The 26,213-nt window shown below is 38.0% G+C and overlaps 1 protein-coding gene across 1 annotated transcript in view; it reads left to right on the top strand.

Moving 5' to 3' along the window:
* Zbbx (zinc finger B-box domain containing) overlaps nucleotides 1-25,496 on the top strand; it is a 110,438-nt gene extending 84,942 nt beyond the window's left edge. Inside the window, exons 17-20 of the mRNA XM_060378442.1 lie at nucleotides 2,429-2,545; nucleotides 14,059-14,316; nucleotides 21,562-21,667; nucleotides 23,288-25,496. Coding sequence (XP_060234425.1) covers nucleotides 2,429-2,545; nucleotides 14,059-14,316; nucleotides 21,562-21,667; nucleotides 23,288-23,414 — 608 coding nt within the window. The 3' untranslated portion in view covers nucleotides 23,415-25,496. The remainder of the gene's footprint in view (nucleotides 1-2,428; nucleotides 2,546-14,058; nucleotides 14,317-21,561; nucleotides 21,668-23,287) is intronic.
* Nucleotides 25,497-26,213: the final 717 nt, after the last annotated feature.

Here is a 26,213-nt window from a genome sequence, read left to right as displayed (position 1 = left end):
ATCAGGTCAAGGACTTTGTAGGGAGATTTTTTTTCCCCGTTTCAGTAGTTTTACATTATATCATATTTTTATTTCTTTTTTTCCTTTTAAAAAATTTTTAATTAAATTATTTATTTATTTATTCACTTTGTTTCCCAGCTATAGCCTCCTCCCCTGTCTCCTTCCAGTCCTACTCTCCCTCCATCTTCTCCCCCTATGTCCGTCCCCTAGTCCAGTGATATGGAAGGTCCTCTTCCACTTCTATCTGACCCTATCCTATCAGGTCTCATCAGGACTGGCTGTATTGTCTTTCTCTATGGCCTGACAAGGCTGCAACCCCAGGAGGAGGTGATCAAACAGCCAGCCACTGAGTTCATGTCAGAGACAGCCCCTGCCTCCCTTACTAGGGAACCCACTTGGATGCTGAGCTGCCATGGGTTACATCTATACAGAGGTTCTAGGTTATCTCCATGCATGGTCTTTGGTTGGAGTATCAGTCTCAGAAAAGACCCCTGGGCCCAGATTTTTTTGGTTCTGTTGGTCTCCTTGTGTAGCTCCTGTCCTCTCCAGGTCTTTCTAATCTCCCTTCCTTTCGTAAAATTTCATACATTCTGCCCAAAGTTTGGCTATGAGTCTCTGCCTCTGCTTCCATACCTTGATCAGTAGAGTCTTTCAGAGGCCCTCTGTGGTAGGCTCCTGTCCTTTTTCCTGTTTTCTCCCGTGTCTGAAATCTATACCATTTTCCCTTCTGAATGAGGGTTGAGTATCTTCCCAAGGGTCCTGATTAGTTTCTTAAGGTTTTATTATGCTTATCCTATATTATATATCTAACATCACACCTATATAAGTGAGTATAAACCATGTGTGTCTTTCTGCTTGTGGGTAACCTCACTCAGGATGATCTTTTCTAGTTCCATCCATTTGCCTGAAAATTTCATGATTTCCTGGTTTTTAATTGCTGAGTATTCCAAGAAGTCCCTCAACTGATACATGGATCCAGAAATTGTGGTAGATTTTCCATTACTTGAGTTTTGGTGTTTTGTTTGTAATGCTAGTTCTTGGTATCATTTACATTATTTACTCTTCATATATTTAACTGCATTTTAGGGGGTTGTCATGTTATTAAGCAGTAAATGCAAAGCTTTGTTATCTACCCCCCACCGCAAACACAGAAGTGTCTTTGTTCATAAATTATTGTATCTTAATTTATATTGTCATATGCTTTAAAAGTTCTTTTTATTTCTATGAACATTGAGTATGTTATTGACATTTATAGTATTTTTCTTTATTATTAAGGCACAGGAGCTTAATGCGCTTTATTTTACAACTGAGAATGTAATATATCTCTTTGCTAAAAAATGTTTCTTAATTCAGATTAATATTGTTTGGCAGTATAGCAGAAAAAATAAGCAATGGATTTAAGTGATTTTTTTCTAATATGTTGAGATATTATTTTTAATTAAATTTTATTTATTTTTATTTTTAATTTTTATTAATTACACTTCATTCACTTTGTATCCCCCCATAAGCCCCTCCCAGTATCATATATGTATTTTGATTACTCTTACAAGCTATTCTATTTCTTTTTTATTCTATCGCTATTGATTTTCCTTGTGGTAGTTGGGGCAATAAAGCATCATGGCCAAAAGCAACTCAAGGAATATGTTTATTTCATCTTACACTTTTATATTATACTCTGTCGCTGAAAGAAGTCAAGGCAGGAACCTGGAAGCAGGAACTAAAGCAGACGTCATGAAGCCACGGAGGAATGTTGCTTATTGGCTTGTTGCTCACAGCTTGCTTGCCCTGCTTTCTTACATAACTCAGGAATATCAGTCCAGGTTTGGCAGAGTGAGATTGGCCTGCACACATCAATCATTAATCAAGAAAATACTCCGCAGAGAGCACTACAACAGTCCAATGTTTCTCAAGACTACCTATTCCTAAATGACTCTAGATTGCATCAAGTTGACATAAAACTAACAAGGACACCTTTCTTCCTCACAAGTTTGTTTTTTTTTTTTTTCCAAGTTCATGTATTTTTGTTGCTGATGTTGTTTGTTTTGTGACCTGTTGAATTTAACCGCACTAGTTCTGTGACTGTGAGTTTGGCTTCTCCATTGAAGCCCTGTAGGATCATACAACTGGAAGATGAATCACATGATTGCAGCATATCAGGAGATTTCCGGAAGGGGTAGAAATGCCTGAGCATCTCCTGCATCTATGACTCACTGTTGGCCTGGGAAGTCTTATGGAATCATAGTGCAGGCAGCAGTGGCTCTCGTGAGTTCAGGACTGTAATGGCGGTATCATATGCAGAAGAGCTTTTCAGAGCCCTTCCCCCTGTCTTCTGGATTTAATATTCTGTCCATGTCCCATGAACATTGAAGGTGTGGAACTTATCTTACCTTATACTTTATATTACTTTATCATTTTTTTTCCATTTCAGAAAACAAAGTATGGATCCCAGACAGCAGCTTAAATAGGCATGCTGGTATTCAAGGTGCCTTGTGCGATCTGCAGAGTGATAAAAATCTTCTTCCAAATATGCAACGGCAAAAGACAGGTACAGTCAACGGGAATGCAGAAATGTCACATTGCTGGCTCACTTTGTCTAGTTGTTTGATTCCTCCTATCTTAGTACTCATCTGAAAGTTTTGTGCAGTTATACTCCACTCTGGAATCTAAAGGCAGATAACCAAGCCATCACATGAACTCATATCTTTCCAAGCTGTTATATTCCTAGTTATTTTTCATAGCTACTTATTGGCGATTTATCTTAAAAATTTAGGTCACAATATGGTGTATTTCAAGCAATCCTCAAAGAATATCCATACAATTCTTTCCATGTTTGTTATGTTTTACGCTATATTCCATATGCTTTTACTTCATTCTTTTAAAATTGAAACTAGAATCTTCTCTCATACAATATATCCAGACTCCAGTCTTTCCTTCCTCTACTTCTCCCAGCTGCCCCCGTCACCAGTCTCTTCAGGAGCCACAGCTCCTCTGTCTCCCTTTAGGAAAGAGGCCTCCAAAAGCCAACAACCAACACTGACAAAACAATATACAGCAAGACAAGGCAAATTCCCTCAAAATAAGGCTCAACAAGGTAATCCAACAGGCAAAAGAGACAAAGACAAACCCACTCCCACACTTAGGATTCCCACAAAAACACCAAGCGAATGTGTGAAGAGGACCCAGTGCAAACCCTTACACACCCCATGTTTGCTGCCTCCGTCTCTGTGAGCCCATGTCTGCCTTGCTTTGTTGATTCAGTGGACCATGTTCTTCTGGTATTCTCCATCCTCTCTGACGCTTCAAGTTTTCTGCCCCCTCTTCCATGGGATTTCTTAGGTCTGAGGGCAGGGACCCAATAGAGACCTACAGATGTTATAATAATCATTTGTACCCATTTGTGAAATCATTGAACTATACCGAGATTGCATCTTAGAACCAGGATCAATATCATTTATTCTTAAATCTAATACTCTAGGTTTTTATGCTGGGTTCTTTTATTTTTAAAGGTTATTATTACATTATTTTCTGTGTTATGTGTACATGGGCACACATTGTTGACTGTTTATCACAGTTATTTTCCTGATGCATTTATTACTAGAATGATTAGAATATTTCCCTTGTTGCATCATACATGTTATAGTATATCTGCTCTTTTCTGTATTTAATATGAAGCTGCAATACATAGCTAAAAATTTAAATCAGCTCAACACAGATGTGTGTAACATGTTAATACCGTGTAAGTGTCTGAGGATGAAGGGATGCATGAACATTCCCCCTGGTCTCAATGAGAGTGCAACTTTGGTGGAATACTTGACAAAATGGGCTATTTGCTTTGGTTTATAGCCTCTCTTTAAGCCAGAAATTTAATTACAGATGATTTGCTCATATACATACGATTTATATGTCTCTTTTGCCTTAAACTCTGATTAATTCTCCTCAGTTGGCTTAGATCTTTCCTATATGAATTTACATTGATTTCGCTGCCAGAAATGAAATTGCAAGTATCAAACCACCCTTTTATCATAATTTGGGAGGGGGGAACTCATTAATTAGTTACCTATTGTTCCGTCAAATTCAAAAGCAACCACGAGAGTATTCTGCTTCCTGCCTCCTGGGCAGGGTGAAAGAACTGTGTTTTAAGTCACTGTGTATTGTTGAAAATAAATTTAAAGACATGCTGTGAGAAATCAGTTACAAAGACAGATGTTTCTAAGTAAAGAGCCAAATGTTCTTAAGTACCAGTTTGGGGCAGATGCAGAGTGAGTAATACACTGTAAAAATCCTTTGTTAGAGCATTTGTCCTCAGCTAGCCACCACTAGCCACTAGAGATAAAAAGAAATGTGACCCAGTAGCTTAGAGCCCATACCGAGGTTCTCAGATGTCAATGTCAACATCAAATAGAAAACATTAATGAAAATTTGTTGCTCTTCTCATTAGAGACATTGATTCATACAGGATTAAGTAAGATACCTTATAATGTGTCAATAATTCTCTCTGGTGTTACTGTAAATTCTTCCAAAGTCTTATTTTGAGAAAACTGCTGGATATAAGAACCACAAAAGAAATTACCATATATTAGCTATAATAGAAGAGTGTGTGTGTGTGTGTGTGTGTGTACACGCGTGCGCGCGCGCTTTGTTTATTTTTTGGAAGCAGAGATGATAAAATAGATAAGTCAAATTTTACAGAGTACATGATATTTTTTAAATTAATTTATTTTGTTATTAATTACAATTTATTCACTTTGTATCCCAGCTGTAGCCCCCTCCCTCATTCTCTCCCAATCCCATCTTTCCTCTCTTGTCTCTTCCCATGCCCCTCCTCCCAGTCCACTGATAAGGGGCAGTCCTTCTCCCCTTCCCTCTGACCCTAGCCTATCAGGTCTCAACAGGACTTGTCTTCCTCTGTGGCCTGGCAAGGCTGCTCCCCCTTCAGAGGAAGGTGAACCACTGAGTTCATGTTAGAGACATTCCCTGTTTCCCTTACTAGGGAACCCACTTGGACACTGAGCTGCCATGGGCTACATCTGTGCAGAGGTTCTATGTTATCTCTATGCATGGTCCTTGGTTGGAGTATTAATCTCAGAAAAGACCCCTGGGCCCAGATTTGTTTGGTTCTGTTCGTCTCCTTGTGGAGTTCTTATCCCTTCCAGGACAGGAACTTTCATCTCCTTCTTCTTTCATAAGAATCCTTAGTATTGGGAACAGGGACTGTCTCTGACAGGAAATCAGTGGCTGGTTCTTTGATCACCTCCAGGCCACAGAGGAAGACAATGCAGCCAGTCCTGATGAGACCTGATAGGCTAGAGTCAAAGGGAAGGGGAGTAGTACCTCTCTTATCAGTGGACTTGAAGAAGGGCATGGGAGGAGATGAGGGAGGGAAGGTGGGATTGGGAGGGAATGAGGGAGCGGGCTACAGCTGGGATGCAAAGTTAATGAAGTATAATCGATAAAAACTAAATTAATTTAAAAAATATTTCCCTGCACTCTGCCCAAAGTTTGGCTATGAGTCTCAGCATCTGCTTTAATACCCTGCAGGGTAGAGTCTTTCAGAGGCTCTCTGTGGTAGGTTCCTTTCCTGCTCCCTGTTTTCTCCCTCTTCAGATATCCATCCCATTTGCCTTCTGAATAAGAATTGATCGTCTAACCCAGGGTCCTCCTTTTTGCTTAGCTCCTTTAGGTGTACAGATTTTAGTATGTTTCCCTAATATTACATTTCTAATATGACATTTTATTTGAGTCTTTAAAATGTAATAACAATGACCAGTTAGGAGAGTTGGGAAATGGGTTCTGGACTGAGGTAGTAGACTGAAATATAATTAATTGCTCTTGGCAATGCAACAAGGTAGGAAAACTTATACTCTGAACTGATGCCAGTAAATGTAGGAATGTTAATACCTGAATAGTCCTAAAATGTAAAAGCGCAGAATACATACATGTTGAAAGGGGAGTCTCTTTGTCATTCAACCTTCCTCAGCACCCCCTGTTTGCAAAGGTAACTGGGCAGATGTAACATCTTCAGCCAAACACTAAGAAGTCAAGCCGACCTGCACTAGCTATCACCTATTCATTCGCAAACGCTGCTTCCCCTTTTCCAGCGCAGCCCCAGAGGGACTGGGGAGCTCCTCCCAGGGAGCCCTGTGACTTTCCATCTTTGGCTTGCGCTCCAATTTCACTCTTACTCATTGCAAAACCCTCCTAGCTTTCTAACTAGCTCTACTATTTAAAATCAGTGAGTGGATTGTTTATAGTTTCAAACAGAAAATTATTGATATGTATTATAACTTATGGGGATTATATTTTAGTGTGAGCAAAGAACTTGACATTTAGTTGTCTAAAAGCATATCATAGCTACCAATGGAAGGTATCAAAAAAATCTTCCTTTTGATGGGTGACTGTATCTGAAGTGCTATCTCCTCTCTTCTCAAGGAATCTCTTCCCACCCTGTTCTCTTCCAGGCTCTGCTCTGTTCTTAGGCAGATTATACTCTTATTTTTTCTCATGTATCCTACCTTTGCTAGAAAGCAAAAAGCAGCCTTCATACTCTTTGTTGAATCCTCAGTGATGGACACTGTTTCTAGTATTTTTGTATGGAAATTGACAACAGGGTTAATGTCTGATTCATTTTAGAATATTCAGATTGTGGCAGAGCATTTGGCAGATTTAGGGGTTAATAAATGATTTTTATCATTGAATTGAATTAAGTATTAATTCACAAGTTCTCAGACTTGGATGGAATTTAAGATATTACAGTCTATAATTCTGTATATTAAAGGTGAGATGTGGGTTATCATGTTTCAGATCACAAACTGATTTCTGATTCAGTGAGGAAAGATAATAAGTTTCTTAGTAACTCAGCTGAGGATTTTTCCCACTAAACGATGATGTTCAGTGAAAGCTCTTGTGTTCCTAGAAGTCTTAGAAATTATATTTCCGTTTTTAATGGTAATTCTTGAAAGTATGCAGAGTAACAAGTATTCCAATAAGTAATATTTTGCTAACTTAGTTTATGATTAAAAGTTTTGGGTCCTGTGATAAAAATATTGTTACTAAGATGCTATCCAAGGAGGCTGGAAAATGGCTCCGTCAATAAACTGCTTTTCCTGCTTTTGCAAAGGGACATGAATTTAATCCCAGACCTCAAATAAAAGCCCAGGACAATGATGCATGTCCATAATCTAGATACTGTAGAAGTAGAAGCCAAGAGATCTTGGGGACCTGCTTGGCCAGCCAGTCTAAGCTGAATCAGAATGTTCCAGGTTCAGTGAAAAATGCTGTGTCAAGATTATGAATGATTCTGCTGGGATACCTCACTCAGTATAATCTTTTCTAGTTTCCACCATTTGCCTGCAAATTTCATGATTTCTTTGTTTTTAATTGCTGATTAATATTCCATTGTGTAAATGTACCATACATTCTGTATCCATTCCTTGGTTGAGGGACATATAAATTGTTCCCAGATTCTAGTTATTACAAATAAAGCTGCTATGACATAGTTGAGTAAATATCTCTATTGAATGGTATTGCATCTTTTGGGTATATACCCAGGAGTGGTATACCTGGATCTTGGGGTAACATTATTCCTAATTTTCTGAGAAAGCACCATATTGATTTTCAAAGTGGTTGTACAAGGTTACATTCCCACCAGCAATGGAGGAAGGTTCCCCTTTCTCCATATCCTCTCCAGTATGCACCATTCCTTGAGTTTTTTATCTTAGCCATTCTGATGGTGAGGGGTGGAATCTCAGGGTCATTTTGTTTTGCATTTCCCTGATGACTAAGGATACTGAACATTTCTTTAGGTATTTGTCTACCATTCGATATTCCTTGGTTGAGAATTTGCTTTTTATCTCTGTACCCCATTTTTTTAATTGGGTTACTTGGTTTGTTGCTTTTTAACTTTTTCAGTTCTTTATATATTCTGGCTATTAGCCCTCTGTCAGACATAGGGTTGGTGAAGATCTTTTCCCAGTCTGTAGCTGTTGTTTTGTTCTGATAACAGTGTCCTTTGCTTTACTGAAGTTTTCAGTTTCATGAGGTCCCATATGTTGATTGTTGATCTTAGAGCTTGTGCTGTTCGTGTTCTCTTCAGGAAGTTGTCTCCTGTGCCATGAGGTCAAGGCTCTTTCCAACTTTTTCTTCTAACAGATTTAGTGTGACCAGTTTTATGTAAAGATCTTTGATCTACTGGACTTTACTTTTGTGTAGGATGATAAATATGGATCTATTTGCATTTTTCTACATGTAGACATCTAGTTAGAACAGCACCATTTTTTTCCATTACATTATATGGTTTAGGCTTCTTTGTCAAAAATTAAGTTTCCATAGGCATGTGGTTTTATTTCTGGGTCTTTGAGTCTATTCTATTGATCTACCAGTCTGTTTCTATGCCAGTACCATAACGTTTTTATTACTATTGCTCTATAGTATAGCTTTGATCTTAGATGGAGATACCTCCAAAACATCTGTTATTGTACAGGATTGTTTTAGCTATTCTGGGTTTTTTTGTTTTTCCATATGAAATTGAGAATTGTTCTTTAAAAATCTGTAAGAAATTGTGTTGATATTTTGATTGGAATTGCATTGAATCTGTAGATTGCTTTTGGTAGGATGGCCATTTTCACTATGTTAATCCTACTGATACATGAGCATGGGAGATCTTTCCATCTTCTGATGTCTTATTCAATTTCTTTCTTCAGAGATGTGAAGTTTTCATTTTTTTTCGAAAAGGTCTTTCACTTGCTAGTTTAGTCATACCAAGGTACTTTATGTTATTAGAGTCTATTGTGAAGGGTGTGGTTTCCCTAATTTCTTTCTCAGCCCATTTGTCTTTGGTATACAGGAGGGTTTTAGTCTTTTTTATTTAATTTTTTATCCAGCCACTTTACTGACGGTGCCTATCAGCTGACACATATGGTATATATTCACTTATAAGTGGATATTAGCCATACAATATAGGAAAAAAAGTACTAAAATCTGTAGTCTTAAAAAAGATAAACAAGGAGGACCCTAAGAAAGAGGCTGAAACCTCACTCAGAAAGACAAACAGTATAGATATCAGAAGTAGGAGAAGATAAGGAATAGGACAGGAACCTTCTTCAGGGGACCTCTGGAAGACTCTATCCATAAGGGTATTGAATGAGATACTGAGAGTCATAGCCAAACTTTGGGCAGAATTCAGGAAAGCCTTCAGAAGAAGAGGGAGATAGAAAGTCCTATAGGGGGCAGGAACTCCACAAGGAGACCAACAGAACCAAGAAAACCTGGGCTCAGGGGTTCCTGCAGAGACAGATAATGCAACCAAGGCCCCTGCATGAAGAGGACCTAGACACCTGCTCAGAGGAAGCCCATAGGCTGCTCAGTTTCCAAGTGGGTCCCTAGTAAGGGGATTAGAGGCTGTCTCTGACATGAACTCAGTGGCAGGCTTTTTGATAGCCTCCCCCTGGGGGAGAGAACAATCTTGCCAGGTCACAGAGGAAGAAGATACAGCCAGCCCTAAGGAGAGCTGATAGGCTAGGGGCAGATAGAAGGGAAGGAGGACCTCCATTATCAGGGGACTAGGGAAAGAGCATAGGGGTAGAAGAGGGAGAGTGGGTGGGACTAGGAGTAGATGAGGGCATGGCTACAGTGGAGATACAAAGTGAATAAATTGTAATAAATTGTAAACAAATAAATATTTTAAAATGAGAAAAACTGAAAACTAAAAAAAAAAAAGTGAATAACTGAGGAAAGAATTCTATATTGACCTCTAAACTTTCTATACCTGTACAAAAAAAAAATGTTAACTCAAAGTACATGCTGTAATTGTTTCATCAAACTACATGTTATATATAGATAGCAATCACAATTACATTAAGCATTATTTAGTGATTGATTTATGTGTCATAACCTCATTAATAGTTGTGCTTCTTGATGTCATCATATATCATCTTTTCACTATTTAGTACAGTTTCAATACTCATCATAGAGTCTATATTTTTAAGCTATCACTAAAGAAAATTTGTTATATCTAGGATCTGACTGGAATCAATCAAATTACTTATTTTTTGATACTATATTGTCAATGATACTATATTTCCAGTTGCTTTGATAGCTGTGTGAGTATGTGTGTGTGTGCTCACATACTTAGTTTTAGTATGGGATGACAGTTTCAACTGGCATTTTTCATCAGTGTCATTTTTTCATGTTGTGTTGAGTCTTAATCTTAGCAAAACTATTAATGAGTTTGTAAATTAAACTCTAAAGTGAATGTTAAGTGCATATGAAGGAATAATAAATAAAATCTCTATGTTTTGTTGACTCCAAAATATAGTGGAGCATATTTTTAGCAGGGAAGATGGTCTGTCCTTTTGCTTTGTGCTAGCATATCTGATCTATCCCGTGAGTACATTTTATTTCAATTGGGATTAATTAGCTTCAAATTCAGTGGTTAAGCAGATGCTGCTGGAAGCGCCAGCTAGTGGAGTTCTCTCCTGAGTTTTCTGAAGGGCATTTATGTTATTTTATAGTTTTCTCACTTCACGTTTTATTGTTGCTATTGTTGTGAGAAACCGAGGCCTTACTAAAAACACCTTTCTTTTGTTTGCTATATCTCAAAGAAAAATAAAAATGCTGTTACATTTTGCATTTGATGAGGCATTGTGATACAGGACAAAGAACGTTTTCTGGAGATCCAGGACATTCGTGTTTTGTAAAGAATTTCTGCTTGTAGCTGTTTTTCTCCTGGGATGGGACATGATGCAGGAGGAATAGTTTACTCCTTCCTGACTATGAATGACATATTGAATGTTTCCAAATTCTATAAAGGGAAAACCACTTTTCAATTCTGGTCATCAAAGTAATTCTTGAGGGCATTTAAAGAAGAATCAATACATAGGCACATGACTGTTGATTTACCTTTCTTCAGAATTTTTTTCTGCACAGAGTCATAAAAGGGTCAAAGCCTGTATTTATAATTACATTTTTCAAAGTAATTTTCAAAATTGATTTTAGCAGTGTTCATTAAAGTCAGTACCCTCTGTATTACATTAGTGAGTCTCAACTAACCATTTACAGGCTGCATCCCAGGCTTCTGAGGGGTTCCACTGTACTCAATGCAAAATGAAAAGGAGGAAAACCGGGAGGAAGGCAAACTTATTTTTTAATTTATAGAGGGTGACTTTCATAGTCATTTAAAACTTAAATTTCTCTTTTAGTCTGTATAGTGACATAATGTTACTTGGATCTGTTCAGTCAATCATGATTTCTATAATAATGAGAGTTGCTTATCTCAAAAATTTACACAAAGCTTATTTCTTTTGTGAGGTTAAAAACTTACATTTTGAATTATTTATGTTTGATTTAAAAATAGTTCTATAAATCTGATGGTAAATTAAAGCAATATACCTGTCCTGTGAATCTTTGAGTTCACTTCTTAAAATTTCCGATGGCTTTTGTTAAAGAATCTTTTGTGAGAAAGAGAAGATTCTGAATTACTTATGCTGTAATAGAATTTAAAGCATTCTCTTTCTTCTTGTGGTAAAACATTACATGTTAAATAAACCAACTGAGCCAGCTTCTGAAATGAGTCAAGAAACAATTCTGCCTGAGAGGAGGGGCAAAGGAAAGAGAAAGGGAAAGGGAGAAGGAGAGAGAGGAAACCTGTTTTTGTTCTTGTTTTTGTTTTTTCTGAAAAGAAAATGGAGGGGCAATGGATCTAAGGGAGTGGGGAAGTGGTGGGGGAGGGTAAGAAGAGTGGAGGGAGGGTAAATTATAGTTAAGATGTATTGCATGAGAGAAGAATCTATTTTCAATTTAAAAAGCTTTATTAAAAAAAGAGAGAGATGTATAGCATCTATGTACAGTGCTTCTGGAAAGGAAAACCAAACAAAATTAGCAAAATTCTATCATACGAGGGGAAAAGTTCAGTTTTCAGGATCCAAAACTGCAGTTCCCCCACAGCCCTGGCCCAAGGCCATTACTGGCATTGCCAAGCAAGTACCAGATTTTAGACAAAGAACTAAGTCCTTTCTCCATGCATGAAGACCTCAGAGAAAGTCCTGAACTGGCCTAGCCCTCAGCACTAGGCTCTTTGTCTTTATAATTCTGATAAGTCAAATTAGTTCTTTAAGAGTATGCCATGTTTATCTTATTCTATCCTCTTTACAAGGCACAGTGTGGTATTTTCCTAGAATTTAAGGGACATATTAGGTATCCAGCTTTGAAAGCCATGTGTTATACTGGTCTGAAACTAGCTTATCATATGTATATTTTGCCTTAGCTGTCATTAAAATTAAGTTATCTTTTCCTGAGTGTGGAAAAATGATGGAGAAGAGTTATTCATGTCACGATGAATGTAATCTGAGATTAATTCATTGTGGATGGCTCAAATAAGTGACTGTCGAAAGTTTTGCCTTTCCCACCAATACTGTTGGTTGAATTATTACGGTTTTGTGTTCAGGCAGGAAGCAATTGGTATTATTGATGCACTGGAGGGTGGGCACAGCAAATGGCTCCATCAGTAAGATGTTTGTCTTTTAAGCACCAAGAGCTGAGTTTGATCTCTAGATCTCATGTCAGGCCTGGTGGTACATGCTTGTGATCCCAGGGCTAGGATGATGGCTCTAGACAGAACTCTGGGGCTCACTGGCCAAACACTGGAGTCTAACTTGCAAACCCAGGCCAATGAGAGAATTTCTCTCAAAGAAGTTGGATAGTGTCCCTGATGATGAGAACACCAGCGTGCATCAACATGTATTTGTCCATGCATGTTCTCCCATGCACACGCATGTATGCACTAAACTAAACAAACAACCAGACATATAAACACACGTTGGGATTTCTCTCTCTCTCTTTCTCATTTTTTAAGACAGGGTTTTTCTGTGTAGCCCTGGCTGTCCTGAAGGCACTCTGTAGACCAGGCTGGCCTAGAATTCATAGAGATCCACCTGCCATTGCCTCCAGAGCACTGTAGTTGTAAGATTAAAGTCCTGCACTTCCACCCTGTTTACACTTGGGACCGTTTTTTTAAATTAAATTTTTATTTTTTATATTAATTACACTTTATTTACTTTGTAGCCTAGCTGCAGCCACCTCCCTCATTCCCTCCCTCCCTTCCTCCCTCATCTCCTACCTGTCCCTCTCTAAGTCCCCTGATAGGGGAGGTCCTCCTCCACTTCCATCTGTCCCTAGCTTATCAGGTCTCATCAGGACTGGCTGTAATGCCCTCCTCTGTGGCCTAGCAAGGCTGCTCTTCCCTTATGGGGTTGGGGGGAGTCAAAGAACCAGCCACTGAGTTCATTTCAGAGACAGTCCCTGTTCCCCTTACTAGGGTACCCACTTGGATACTGTGCTGCCACAGGCTGCATCTGAGCAGATGTTCTAGATTATATCCATGCATGGTCCTTGGCTGGAGAGTCTCAGAAAAGTCCCCTGTGCCCAGATATATTTGGTCCTTGTGGAGCTCCTGTCCTCTCCAGGTCTTACTAACTCTCCCTTCATTCATATGATTACCTGCACTCTGCACACTCCTAGGCATATATCGAAATTATGCTCAAGCACACAACAAGGACATTTGCTCAGCCATGTTTGTAGAAGCTTTATTTGTAATAGCCAGAACCTGGAAACAACCCAGATGTTCCTCGACAGAGGAATGGATACAGAAATTGTGGTACATTTACACAATGGAATACTACTCAGCAATTAAAAACAAGGAAATCATAAAAATTGCAGGCAAATAGTAGGATCTAGAAAAGATCATCCCGAGTGAGGTATCCCAGAAGCAGAAAGACACACAGAGTATATACTCACTTCTAAGTGGATGCTAGACCTATAAGATAGGATAAACATACTAAAATCTGCACACCTAAAGAAGCTAAACAAGAAGGAGGACTGGGGTAAGATGATCAATCCTCACTTAGGAAGATAAATGGGAAGAACATTGCAGAAAACAAGAAACAGGACAGGAGCCTACCCTAGAGGACCTCTGAAAGACTCTACCTAGCAGTGTATGAAAGCAGATGCTGAGTCTCATACACTTGGGACCTTAAAGCAGTTGATTTCTTTCTTTCTTTATTGTAGGCCAAACCGCACAGAGACCTGCAACAGTGCATCTCCCTGTTTCCAGATCCACTCGAAATGGTTCCAGCCACCATTTGTCCTCTTATCCTCGACCAAAAACTGCAGCTGTTGAATCCCTATCCAAAGCTGCCTCTGAAATTTCAGAAATTGAGTACATTGACGTCACTGACCAGAATGAGGTTTTCGGAGATCCGACTGCTGATCAACAAGCCTTAGACACTTTGGAGAAAGAATTAAATGTGCTGAGAAACCTGTCAGGTAAATGCTGGATTTTACATATAACATACTAACTCTGTACTCTGCTTCAGTTTTTAAAATTTTTAATTTAATTTTGTCATATATTATGTCCTGACTGCATTTTTCCTTCATTTTTCCTTCCCAGTACTCCCAAATCCACCCCCCCTCTGTTTCTCTTCAGAAAAGGGCAGGTCTCCCACCAATATCCTATCACATCACAATAAGACTAGTCACTTCCCCTAGTACTCAGGAAGGACATGGCCACACAGAATGAGGAAAAGGGTCCCCAAAGCAGGCAAAAATGTCAGAGACAGCCCCACTTCAACTGTTAGGAGTCCCACATAAATACCAAGCTACACAACTGTCACATAAGCAAAATGCCTAGATCAGACCCATGCAGGCTCCCTGATGGTTGGTTCACTCTCTGTGAGCCCCTATGAGCCCAGGCTAGCTAGTTCTGTGGATTTTCTTGTGGTATCTATAACCCCTATAGCTCCTCCAATTCTTCTTCCTCCTCTTCTGCAGGATTTCCTGAACTTTGCCCAATGTTTGGCTGTGAGTCTCTGTATCTGTTTCCATCAGTTACTTGATTAAGCCTTTCTGATAACAATTGGACTAGGCACCAATCTATGAGTATAGCAGAATATCATTAGAAACCATTTCATGGACTTGTTTTGTCTGTGTTTGTGTGTGTGTGTGTGTGTGTGTGTGTGTGTGTGTGTGTGTAGTGTTTATTCTCTGGGACCTGGCTGTGACATGAGAATCTTCATGTTTGGGGCAAGCAGAGTATTTCAGTGTATAAAGCCCTTTAACAAAGACTGACAACTAGCATTGATAACTAAGCAAGTCTGTGATAATGCTTTTAATCCCAGCTCTTGGTAGGCAGAGGCAGGTAGATTTATGAGTTCAAGGCCAGTGTGGTCTACAGAGTGAGTTCAAAGACATCAAGGGCTACACAGAGAAACCTTGTCTCAAAAAACCAAAAATAAAATAAAAAAAAGAAAAGAAAAGAAGAAAAAAAGGAATTGATCACAGAAACACACATGATGGAATTCCCCAAGTTTCTTCTTGACCTCTTTTTATGTATTCACTGGTGTGTATATGGGTGTACGTACAGACACACAAATAAAAGGTAAGGAAAATTATTTAAAAGACAAAATCTTTTTTATCTTTCTGAAAGTGCAAAGAGTTAGTGTCTTCAGCTTTTCAAAATCTTCTGTCAGAGAATCTGTAGGAAAATTGAGCTGTTAGGACTTTTAAAGCAGCCCTTCCCAGCTTTAAATATATCCATAGACCCCCTGGGGCCTTCTTCAAACGCACATGGAGTTAGTGTGTCTGCATAGATACCAAGTGCCCAGGCAACGGCCAGGCTGCTGGGTAACAGACCACAGTTTGGAAAGAAATTCTACTTGCTCATTCTATTTCCTACCTGAATAGCTTCAAAGAGCGTGATAAATGGCCGCTCTCTTCTTGAACATTGCAAGTGTCTAGCAGTAACAAAACGTCAGGGAGGCAATCCTCTCACAGTCATCCACAGTTTGAAGCCAAGTGTAGATGAAGAAGACAGAAAAGTATCTGAGTTTGTGTATTCCACACTTGTCACAGCCCTTCCATCCTGTGTCTTTGCTGTTAGTAGCCTTATTCCTTACTAAGTTTAGTCAACTTTGCTACTTTTCTATGAATGACTAATTCAATTTTGAAAACTTCAGCCAATATGACAAAAAAGATAAACAACAAAAACCAAAAAAAAAACCCTCACAAAACAAAACAAAAAAAACCTTTTCACAAAGTCTTACACCTCCTAAAAACTACCACTATTAACTACAATGAGTGTCATTTTTAAGCATGTTTATACCATAAGTACAGACATAAAAGTAAATATTTACAGCAACGCTGAATCACTCTAACTGAAGAGTGTATTTGTAGTCACCCGAGAGAGAGAAGACAGTAACGGACCATAGAAGTGATACCATCCATGTCCTGTTTGCTGAAACAATTGGGGTATCAGGAGTGTGGGTAATCTCAGAGGTTGAAACATGGTAAAGCCCGACCCAGCATGAGTGACTATTTACCCATGTTCTGCCACTATGGTTCACTGCTCAGCTTGCGGGCAGCTTCACTGACGGGTCTTACGTTCCCAGCCCCACTCCCTACAATTCCTTACTGTTTATGAAACATTTGGAGAGATTTCTTGAGTCTTGTGAGATGCTGATCTTCTTGAATCTTGTAATGTTCTCCTGAGTTTTGAGTTTCCCTCATCCTTTCAAATGGGAATGTTTCAATCCTGAGGTAAACGCCTACGCAAAGATGGATGGACATATTTAAAAAGGAAGGAGGTGTATTGTAACTTCACAGGACCAGATTCCTGCTATTTTGCAAAACACTTTTAAATGGTAGCTAGACAGGCATACAGATTCAAAAGTTTATTAGGATGAAAGTATACATGTCAGCAAAGTATTATCATCAGAATACTGCTGCCAAGTTAACTATATAAAATTGTTCCACTTTAAACCAGAACAGTAGAATATTGACAGTCTATTCGAAATTTTGTGTATATTCTTAAAAATTAAGAAAACTGGAAAAGAAAAAACCACTAGGCAGTTGAAAGTGTTTCTTTGTGCTTTAGTTTTTGGCATTAGTTCATCTCTAAAATAAAAGATGAACATTTATTTGCTCAGTTTATTAAATAATATTAAATAATTAAATAATAGATGGTAATGAATACATCTCAGTGAGTTATAACTTATCTTTTTAAGATTTCCTTTTGGTTTCTTTCTTTCTCAAAATTCCTGAGAATTAACTTCTTTGTGTTTTCATTTATCTTGAAAAAGTTTGATATGATATTCTTAAAATGATGTCTCTAAAATGTCTTTTTAGTAGCTCTCTGTATATGTGTGTGTGTTTGGGTATATGGATGATGAGGAGGCAAGGAGGAGGGCGAGTGTGACATGGCCAGTGTGGAGGTCAGAGAACACTTCTCTCAGAACACCTTTACATGGGCTCAGCAGAACAAAATCAGATGGTCAGGCTTTGTGGGCTATATATAGCTTTGCCTGGAGAGCCAACTTCTTGGGCCCCATCGCATGTCTGTTATGACTGAGTGTATGTATTCCTTTGCACAATAGCAGACATCTTTTTACTGTCTATTCTCCCCATTTTTCCATTGACATTTTGTTTGGTTGAGCTTAATAGTCCAGTTGTTTTTCCCTGCAGGGAGGGTTATCTGGCTCTTTTACCTGAAGTGGTTCCAGTTTAGAAACCTCTAAGGCTGCATTGTGGCCTGGTAAGGCTGCTCCCCCCTCAGGGGGAGGTGATCAAAGAGCAGGCCAATCAGATTATGTCAGAGGCAGTCCCTCTTCCCATTACTATGTAACCCACTGAACAATGCAGCCACTCCTGGTGTGATCTGATAGACTAAGATCAGAAGGAAGGAGAGGAAGAACTCCCTTATCAGTGGACTTGGGGAGGGGCATGCATGAAGAAGGGGGAGAGAGGATGGGACCGGGAGGGGAGGAGGGAGGGGCTTATGGGGGGATACAAAGTGAATAAAGTGTAATTAATAAAATAAAATAAAATAAAAATATTGTACTTCTAGATAAACAAAAATATAATTTTAATAGGATCTTGGCTTTCTTCTAATATTCTGTTTCTTTGTATCACAAAATTACTCATGTTTAATAAGTATTGTGAAATAGAGTAAAAGAAAGAAAGAAAGAAAGAAGAAAGAAAGAAAAAGGAAAGAAAGAAGAAAGAAGGAAAGAAAGAACCCCCTAAGGACTTTATACTTGAAACACGGATCAGTTTACACTAGTAGACTGAGTCCTTCTCTTTTAAACCTTCCACAGGCACATTCCTGGCTCTAGACCCTGCTGTGACATAATCTGATGCTCTCTTAATTTACAACCTCATGTTTTTTCTTCACATTTTTTTTCCAGGAAGAATACATAAAGGGCTTTTTTGTTTAATTGTTTTGTTCTTTTTTTTTTCTTTATTCGTTCTGATTATATTTCCTGTAGGCCTATGGACTATCTCATCTTATGCTCTTGTCCCCTTAGTGACAGGGCCAGGATGATTCTATGCCAATTGCTTCTTACAGTGGAAGCTTTTTTTTCTGACTGTAGAATAAATTTCTCAGTTTCAGAAAAAAAAAAAGTCTGGTTTTGTATTCTTGAATTGGTTTCTGGTTTATTCTGCTTTCTCCTAATGGGAACCTATTTTCTTTAGTTGGATCCTCTCTTAACAATGCCTTTCCAATATGTCCTTCACTTACTCTATTAATTGGCATTCTCACAATGGCTGTCTCCCAACAAAAAGTCCAAAAAATTGATGTTCAATCTATAATGCTGAGTGTCTCCACTGCTCTTCAGAATATGCCCAAATCCCAAAGAAGTAGGTTCTAATGCTAGCGAAGGAATGGACTTCCTAATGAGCATTAGGGCAAGCAGGCAAAGAACAAGAGCCCCTTCTCCTTTACATAGGCAGCCACCAGGAAGTATCACCCAGATTTAAGATAAATTATCCAGTCAATAAAAATCCCTCACAAGTATATCTAGCTGCTTGAGTTTTGGCTAATTCCAGATGCAGTCAAGTTGACAGACAGAAATAGCCATCAAGGTTGCTTTACATGGATTTTAATTCCATCTGTATTTGTTGTGCTTTTCCTGAAGTTCAAATTCTACCTCAGGATTTAAATATCAAATTTTCTAACTATATTGCTTTAATATTACCTTTGATGTTATTGGTAGAGTTTTTTAAAAGTAATTTCAATCTTTCAGAATATTTGTCAAATAATAGAAAAAAACATGTATCAAACTCATGTATGTATGTACATTCTAAGACAGCGAGGGAGAAGAATGAGAGGGGGAAAGAAGAAACAGAGGGTAGAGGGTGGAGAGAGCAGAGCAAGAGAATGCATTTTGTATTTTTGTACATTTTTTGGATGGTTTTGAAAGTCAGTTACAAACATTGTGACTTTACCAGAAACCGTATCGGTGTGTACCTTCCTGAACAAGAACACCTCTTACACTGTGTTCGGAGTGGGGCAATCAACACGGTTAGAATACTTCTCTATTCATAGGACATGTTGAACAGTTCTTTCCTGCAGCTTTTGTTTGAGATCACTATTTTTCTGGTATAAGATCCAACTGAAGAATAAGTGGCCATTTAACTTGCTTTGTTTTGTTAGATCTTTGAGATTAGTTTTGTTCCTGTCAAAAATAGTTTGTTTTAGTTGCTTCTTTGTAGGCAAGGAATTTATGTGGAATATTTTTATGGTCTTACTGCATGTCTTCTGCCAAATTCTTTTATTTATTATTAGTAGTATTGAGAACAAGGTCTTACAATATAGTCCAGTCTGGTGTGAAGATTACAACCTAGTCCTGTCATGTCTGGAATTAAGGATCTTCCTGCCTCTACCACCAGCCCGATTGTTGGGATTATAGGCATGCAATACAAGGCTTGACTTCAGGTTAATCTTCCATTTCTGAATGCACCATGCCACTGATTCTTGGATGCTCTTGTAGGGGCACAGCTGGTTGTCATGCCCCATCTTTTCATCTTCCTCCTGTTGACTTTGTGTCTTCTGTGATCATCAGAAGATGAAGTATGCCTAAAATCCTTTGCTTTGCAGTGTCACTGGTCTTTTGTTTAGTGCTGCTGTCTGGAGTCGGGTGTTGTCCTTTCAGCCTAGAAGCTGAATTGTGGAGAAGAGAAGAGCTCAGGGCTAGAATTAAATGTTGTAGCATAGTCACTTGCAGTATCATTGATCTAAAGGAACTTGCATCTAATAGCAATATTCCTTGTATAGTGAGTGACTATTTTTCTATGAGTCCTCATTTTTCTAATCTAACAAGTAAGGGTGCTGATTTTTTTTAATATAGCCAAACTTTTAGGATTTTTGTTTCATAGTAAATCTTATCAAGAGTCCTCAAATATAAATGAGATTAGGTGACTCTCTCTGATTGCTTTGGGATTGTGGGAAAAGAACTTCATCTCAAATTTAATTTATCTAAGTGTATCATAATTTGAAAATCACTGAGCTAAATAATTTTAAGGGAGTTTTAATCTGTAAATATATTGAGGTCTATCTTTCATTGGGAACAATGTAATTTACTTTCAGTGGAGGAAATCTGCTTGCTGAAAAACTGAAAGTTACTCTTAACCATCAAAACTAATATTATTCTGTCCAGTGGAATATTGTCAGTTTAGTGTTTATTCCTTGTAACCAGAAAGTTAATTATTTGACCCATTTGTAAATGGGGAGAAGATAGCACCCAGTGATGGAGATAACCTAAACAGTCATCATAGTATTTGTTGTGATAACTTAGATGGCTTTGTGCGATAAGGATGTTGTTCAGTTGGTAGAGGGCTAACAAATAGAAATCTCTGGAATTGAGCTCCAGCGCCTCATATATATGGTACAGTGACTCACATCTGTAATTACAGCATTCACCTGTAATTAAAGTAATAAGAGAGTTTGAAGTTCACAATCATCCTGGGCTACATACTGTGCCAACCTAGGTTATATGAGAAGCTGTGTAAAGAAAGAAAGTTACATCAATGTCAGAAAGAATGCTCTGAGATCTAACCTAGAACTATTTACTTCCATACTTGGTTCTAGAGTAGTTTGTATAAAGATAATTTTGCCTAAACATTCTGTTTGTCTACACCGAGGGTATTGAACAAAATGCCAGCTGAAGAAAAGGGAGAAGATTTAAGGTTTACATGCCCCTCTCCCTCCTTCAAGTACAAAGTAATATTTCCCCTAAGCAAAGAAGCTGAAAAAGAGGGAGGAACATTGCAGAATAAACAAGCACAGAGATAATAGTGTCTAATGAAAAGACAAATTGAAAAACTGCATAAAAATCTAGTGTTAAAGAAGATTCCTCTCATTTGAAATTTTGTGAATTGCCAGGATATTGGCTATAATTCACAAGCAGCATGTATATTTCAAAAATTTGTATGATTAAGGGGACCTGATAACATGGTCTTGTTTACTTTCTCTTTCTTTCCCCTCTCTCTTCTTTCCATTTGGTAGTAATGATTAGTTTTATACATGTTAGTAAGCACTGTACCTCTTAGCCTGAGCAACGTGGAATCTCAGACAAGACTTCACCATCCCGCAAACATTAAAAAATTGGTAGGTGGTGACAAGTCTGTATCTATTCTCTTTTGTTGTTTATCATTCATTCTGGGTATATTCCAGCACCATATGCTGTTCACATGTTTCTCAGATGTGCTAGTGATATATGAAATGACATGTTTCAGGTCCTTCAGAAAAACTTCACTGTCTACCATTAGAAGATTTAAGTCAGGTGTCCAAAGACCTCCTTGGGATATTATGTGAGAGTGACCCCTATGGAACTGAGTTCAGGTAAGTGAATACAGCCTCCTGTGAAAAAATGGGGCATAACTGAATTATATGAGCTCCAATCAGTTTTCTGTATTATGAAAAGAAATATTGCCTACATTTATGAAGCTTATTACCATCTTATTTTCATAAAATGTTTGGATCTTGTGCAGACCTAGTAGTATGATTTAGTAAAATGCTTAAAAACTTGTTACATTAATTTTGAAGATACTTCTTTGCAATACACTGTGTGTCATTAAAAGGGGGAAAAGGAAGTAATAATACTACAGTATTATATTGAAAAATTGTTGTCTTACTTGAATTAATCTGATGAATTTCCATAGTTCACATTAATTGACTCTTACCCAATGTAAATATTAAAGAATAAAATATTGAGTTTTCCCTTAATTTGCACCATTTTATACTTCTTTGCTTATGGGGATCAATTTAAAAGATAGGTCAGACTGGCAAATGCTTCAATAATGCAATGAGCTTAGCTATTAGTGGCACTGGAAGTTTTGAGGAAAGATGCCTCCTTTAAAAAATAAGAAAATAAATTCAAATTAAAAGTCTCTCTAATTATAAATCTCTCTGGTTGGTTTTAAGCCTTATGCTCAAACAGAATTAACAGTTTGTAACTCAGTCTTGCTGGAAGAAAAAATCTTTTCCTTGAGCTCTTAAAATTTTTGCATTTCAACACAAATAACAAGTTAAAATTGAATACTATGAAACTACTGTTTTTACCCCTGAAAGTTATTAAAGCCCAACTTAATTAATATTTGTTCTCATTATCATTTCAGAAAATTGAATTTATAATAAAAATATAGGGGGATAAAGGATAAAAAGCAGGACTTACAATTAAAAGAGTCACACAAAAGTCGTCTTGCCCTGGTATTCTCTTCCCATCTGGTTTACAGATAACATTATGAACTGTTGATTTAGTCTTTTTGGATTTGATAAAAATAATTTATCAAGGTCCTATGTGCACCACAGAGTGAACATTTTCATATGATCTAGATATCCTGGTCACTTTGAATAAAATTATCTGAATGATACAGACTTTTTGTTCTCCCAAGCTATTTATAAACCTCAAACACTCACATGCTTTGGGCAGTCTATACCCCCTACAGATAAAATACTGAACAAAATAAATCAATTAAGAAAAAACAAAAACAAAACAAAACAAAATAACAGGCAAGTAGTTAGTGTCATTGAATTTTAGCTTTGGTTTATCTTGAATGACTAACCATATCATCCTAATTTACTGTACACAAACGGGATATTTATCTGAATGTCCATGCAGTGGGATTCCTTTAAGCAGCCAATGACAGGATGAATGTTCTTAATAATGACTTGGGGCTCTGCAGGCTTTAGAAGTTCCTCAGAAAACATCAGGGACGAGCACTACTGGAGCGCATAAGAATTCTTTTCTTTTGGTACAATAGTAGCTTTTTTTCCCCTGGAAGCAGGAAAATGATGAGATTTAGTCATTAAAAGGAGGCTTAATATATGTCAAGAACATCAAAACTTACAGCCCCACTCAGCCTTCTTCCAATGACTTCAACATAAGTATAGATTATAAGACAAACGAAAACTGAAAATTGGTACCATATGCTGTGTATTGATCTTCTGATGCATTTTCAGCTCTTCTGGAAGAAATACCGAAATGCAGTCTTTGCTGTCAACTGGTGATTACAGTACAGACGAGGAAGAGGAAGATTTTCTTGACAAGCAACATGTCAGTACACTACCCTGGGCGAAGAATGTATAACAGCTCATTACTTTTCCATTTTTACCCAGAATAAACCGAACAACTGAGTGATTAACTTGCCCAGGTATTGAAGATTATTAATGACTCTGCTGTTTCTAAGCTTGTAAGCTAATAAAGATTAGTGATGTTATAAGCTTAAGGTCCTTTTCTTCCAGATAGCATATTGTATGCCAAACCCTCATCTATATTGCAGATTGCACTGGGAATGTGTAAATCTATGTCAATGAAACTTAACGTAGGACAGAACAGGGGTGTTTTTAAGCTAGTTAATGTTTCCTATTTACTTATATTGGACATACTTATGTCAAAAAAGTATTCTATGAGCATGGCATCACAATATCAGCTGAGCTTGAAATTACAGTGCTTTCATCTGTGAAGATTTTTTGAAACTGCATAATGGCAGTTCTAGTCATTTTTTTTTTTTAAGGTAGGGGAGCAGGGGCTTTCTCTGACATGAACTCAGTAGCAGGCTCTCTGAGCACCACCCCCTGAGAGGTGCAGCCTTGCTAGGCCACAGAGGGAGACAATGCAATCAGTCCTGATCAGAACCTGATAAGCTAGGGTCAGATAGAAGGGGAGGAGGGACTTCCCCTATCAGTGGACTAGGGGAAGGGCATCGAGGGAGAAGGGTGGAATTGGAAGGAGAAGAGGAAGGAGGCCACAGCGGGATACAAATTGAATAAATTGTAATAAATGATAATTTAAAAAAAATTGCAAAAAAATCTTAAATGCACATGAATACTTATAAAAATAAGTCATTTCAGTAGTTTACAGTAATATCTTCATTGTATATTTTAGCATAAATTAATCTTATTATTTTTGATCATTTTTGTGTTTGAAATAATTGTTAGTAATTCACAGATCACTGTCAATGGACTGCATTATTCTGTATAATCGATTTAGATTTATTTGGTAATACTCATAATGAGCACAACTTTATACTATACTGGTTTGAAATTATCTATACTTGCTTATAATATCTTTAGCATAACACAAAACCTGCTATGTTGTTACCATGAGGATACTGAATAAAGTTGTAGTAAACAAAACAAACAAACAAAACGTCAAAGCATCTTAGTTTGGGACAGTCCATGAACTGGAAGATTTCCTGCACCTGTTTGGCTAGTCATCAGGCCTCAGACATTATTGCAGACATTTCTGGGAAACTAATTTCTGATGAAAGTAGAAGTTTCATCATTAGATATTGAGTAAATCAGCTTGTTCTGGATGATGTGAGTAGGATTTGTACATAATTTAAGAATAAATATTTTCCTCTAAAGGAGAGGAAATTCTGCCTTCAGGCTCTCTTTGGCAAGAGCTTCAGGAGCGGTTCTTTTTGGGGTCTCCAGGCTGCCCATATGCGATTTGGAGTTAGTAGTGTAACTGTGTGAATTGACCACATTTCCACACCATCTTTCAGTCACACACCCTCCAAACCCATTCCCCCCCACGCCCATACACATATAAACACACATACACAGGTATGCATGCTCCATCACCACCTACATTGCTCTCATGCCTCTAGACAACCATAATGGAGGCTATTTGAAAGGTGGTCACTAGTGTCATAGGAAATAATTTATTAATTATTTCTTGCTGCTGTGTTGCAGTTCCAGATCTTGGTTTGTGCCGCTGTCTGGTAGTTGACATGATATTATAATTGACATATTTAAAAGATGGCAAGGAAAGCCCCGGAGGATAGTAGAGTAGTTGACACTAACTGATGTTTTACAGTGGTTCCCCCTGAATTTTAGACTTTATTGATTTAAGAAAAAGAATCATTGACATTTGGTTGTACTTTTTCCACATATGTCATGCCTAAGGTTCAAATTCTCTTGCTATTCTGTTATTCTAGAAAGTATCCCTTTATATGGGGCCACAATGTAATTTTATCTTTGCCACTTTCACTATTGGACCAATATTAAAGTGGAATCAGTACATATTCTCTGGTAGGCTTTAGCAATGGTAGATACAGAGCACATAATTTCTGTGACTACTAACATTAAAATATCTCTCATTAAATGTGATTAACATACATAAACAATAAGCATTCAGGAAAGCCAGTCATATTACCAGAATAGAATTTTGTAGAAGAATAAAGTATGTTCAAATGAGTGTGGCTACAGAGCATTTTTTCTTTTTTTAATTTTAATTTTAATATTAATTACAGTTTATTTACTTTGTATCCAAGCTGTCGCTCTCTCCCTCGTTGCCTCCCAATCCCACCCTCTCTCCCTCATCTTCTCCCATGCCCCTCTCGAAGTCCACTAACAGGGGAGGTCCTCCTCCCCTTCCAACTGACCCTAGCCTATCAGGTCTCATCAAGACTGGGTGCATTGTCCTCCTCTGTGGCATAGCAAAGCTGCACTGCACTAAACAATTTCATTTAGTTTTTGAGGAGAAATTTATATCTTTTACTCTTATTTGTAACATGGAAAGGATAGGAGCTCTACAAGGACCAAATATATCCAGGCACAGGGTCTTTTCTGAGACTGACACTCAACCGAGGACCATTTATGAATATAACCTAGAACTTCTGCTCAGATGTGGCCCGTGGTAGCTCAGTAACCAAGTAGTTTTCCAAAGTAAGGGGAACAAGGACTATTTCTAACAGGATCTCAAGGGCTGGCTCTTTGACACCCCCCCCCCCAGGGGAGGAGCAGTTCTGTTAGGCCACAGAGGAGGACTTTGCAGTCAGCCCTGAAGATACCCGATAAAACAGGGTCAAACCTCCTCCCCTATCAGTGGACTTGGAAAGGGGCAGGGAGGAGACCAGGGAGGGAGTGTGGGGTTCGGGAG

Source organism: Meriones unguiculatus, chromosome 2 (genome assembly GCF_030254825.1).
Source record: "Meriones unguiculatus strain TT.TT164.6M chromosome 2, Bangor_MerUng_6.1, whole genome shotgun sequence".
Classification (NCBI taxonomy): Eukaryota; Metazoa; Chordata; class Mammalia; order Rodentia; family Muridae; genus Meriones; species Meriones unguiculatus.
Note: the sequence above shows the minus strand (reverse complement) of the source record. Positions and strands in the feature narration are given on the sequence as shown.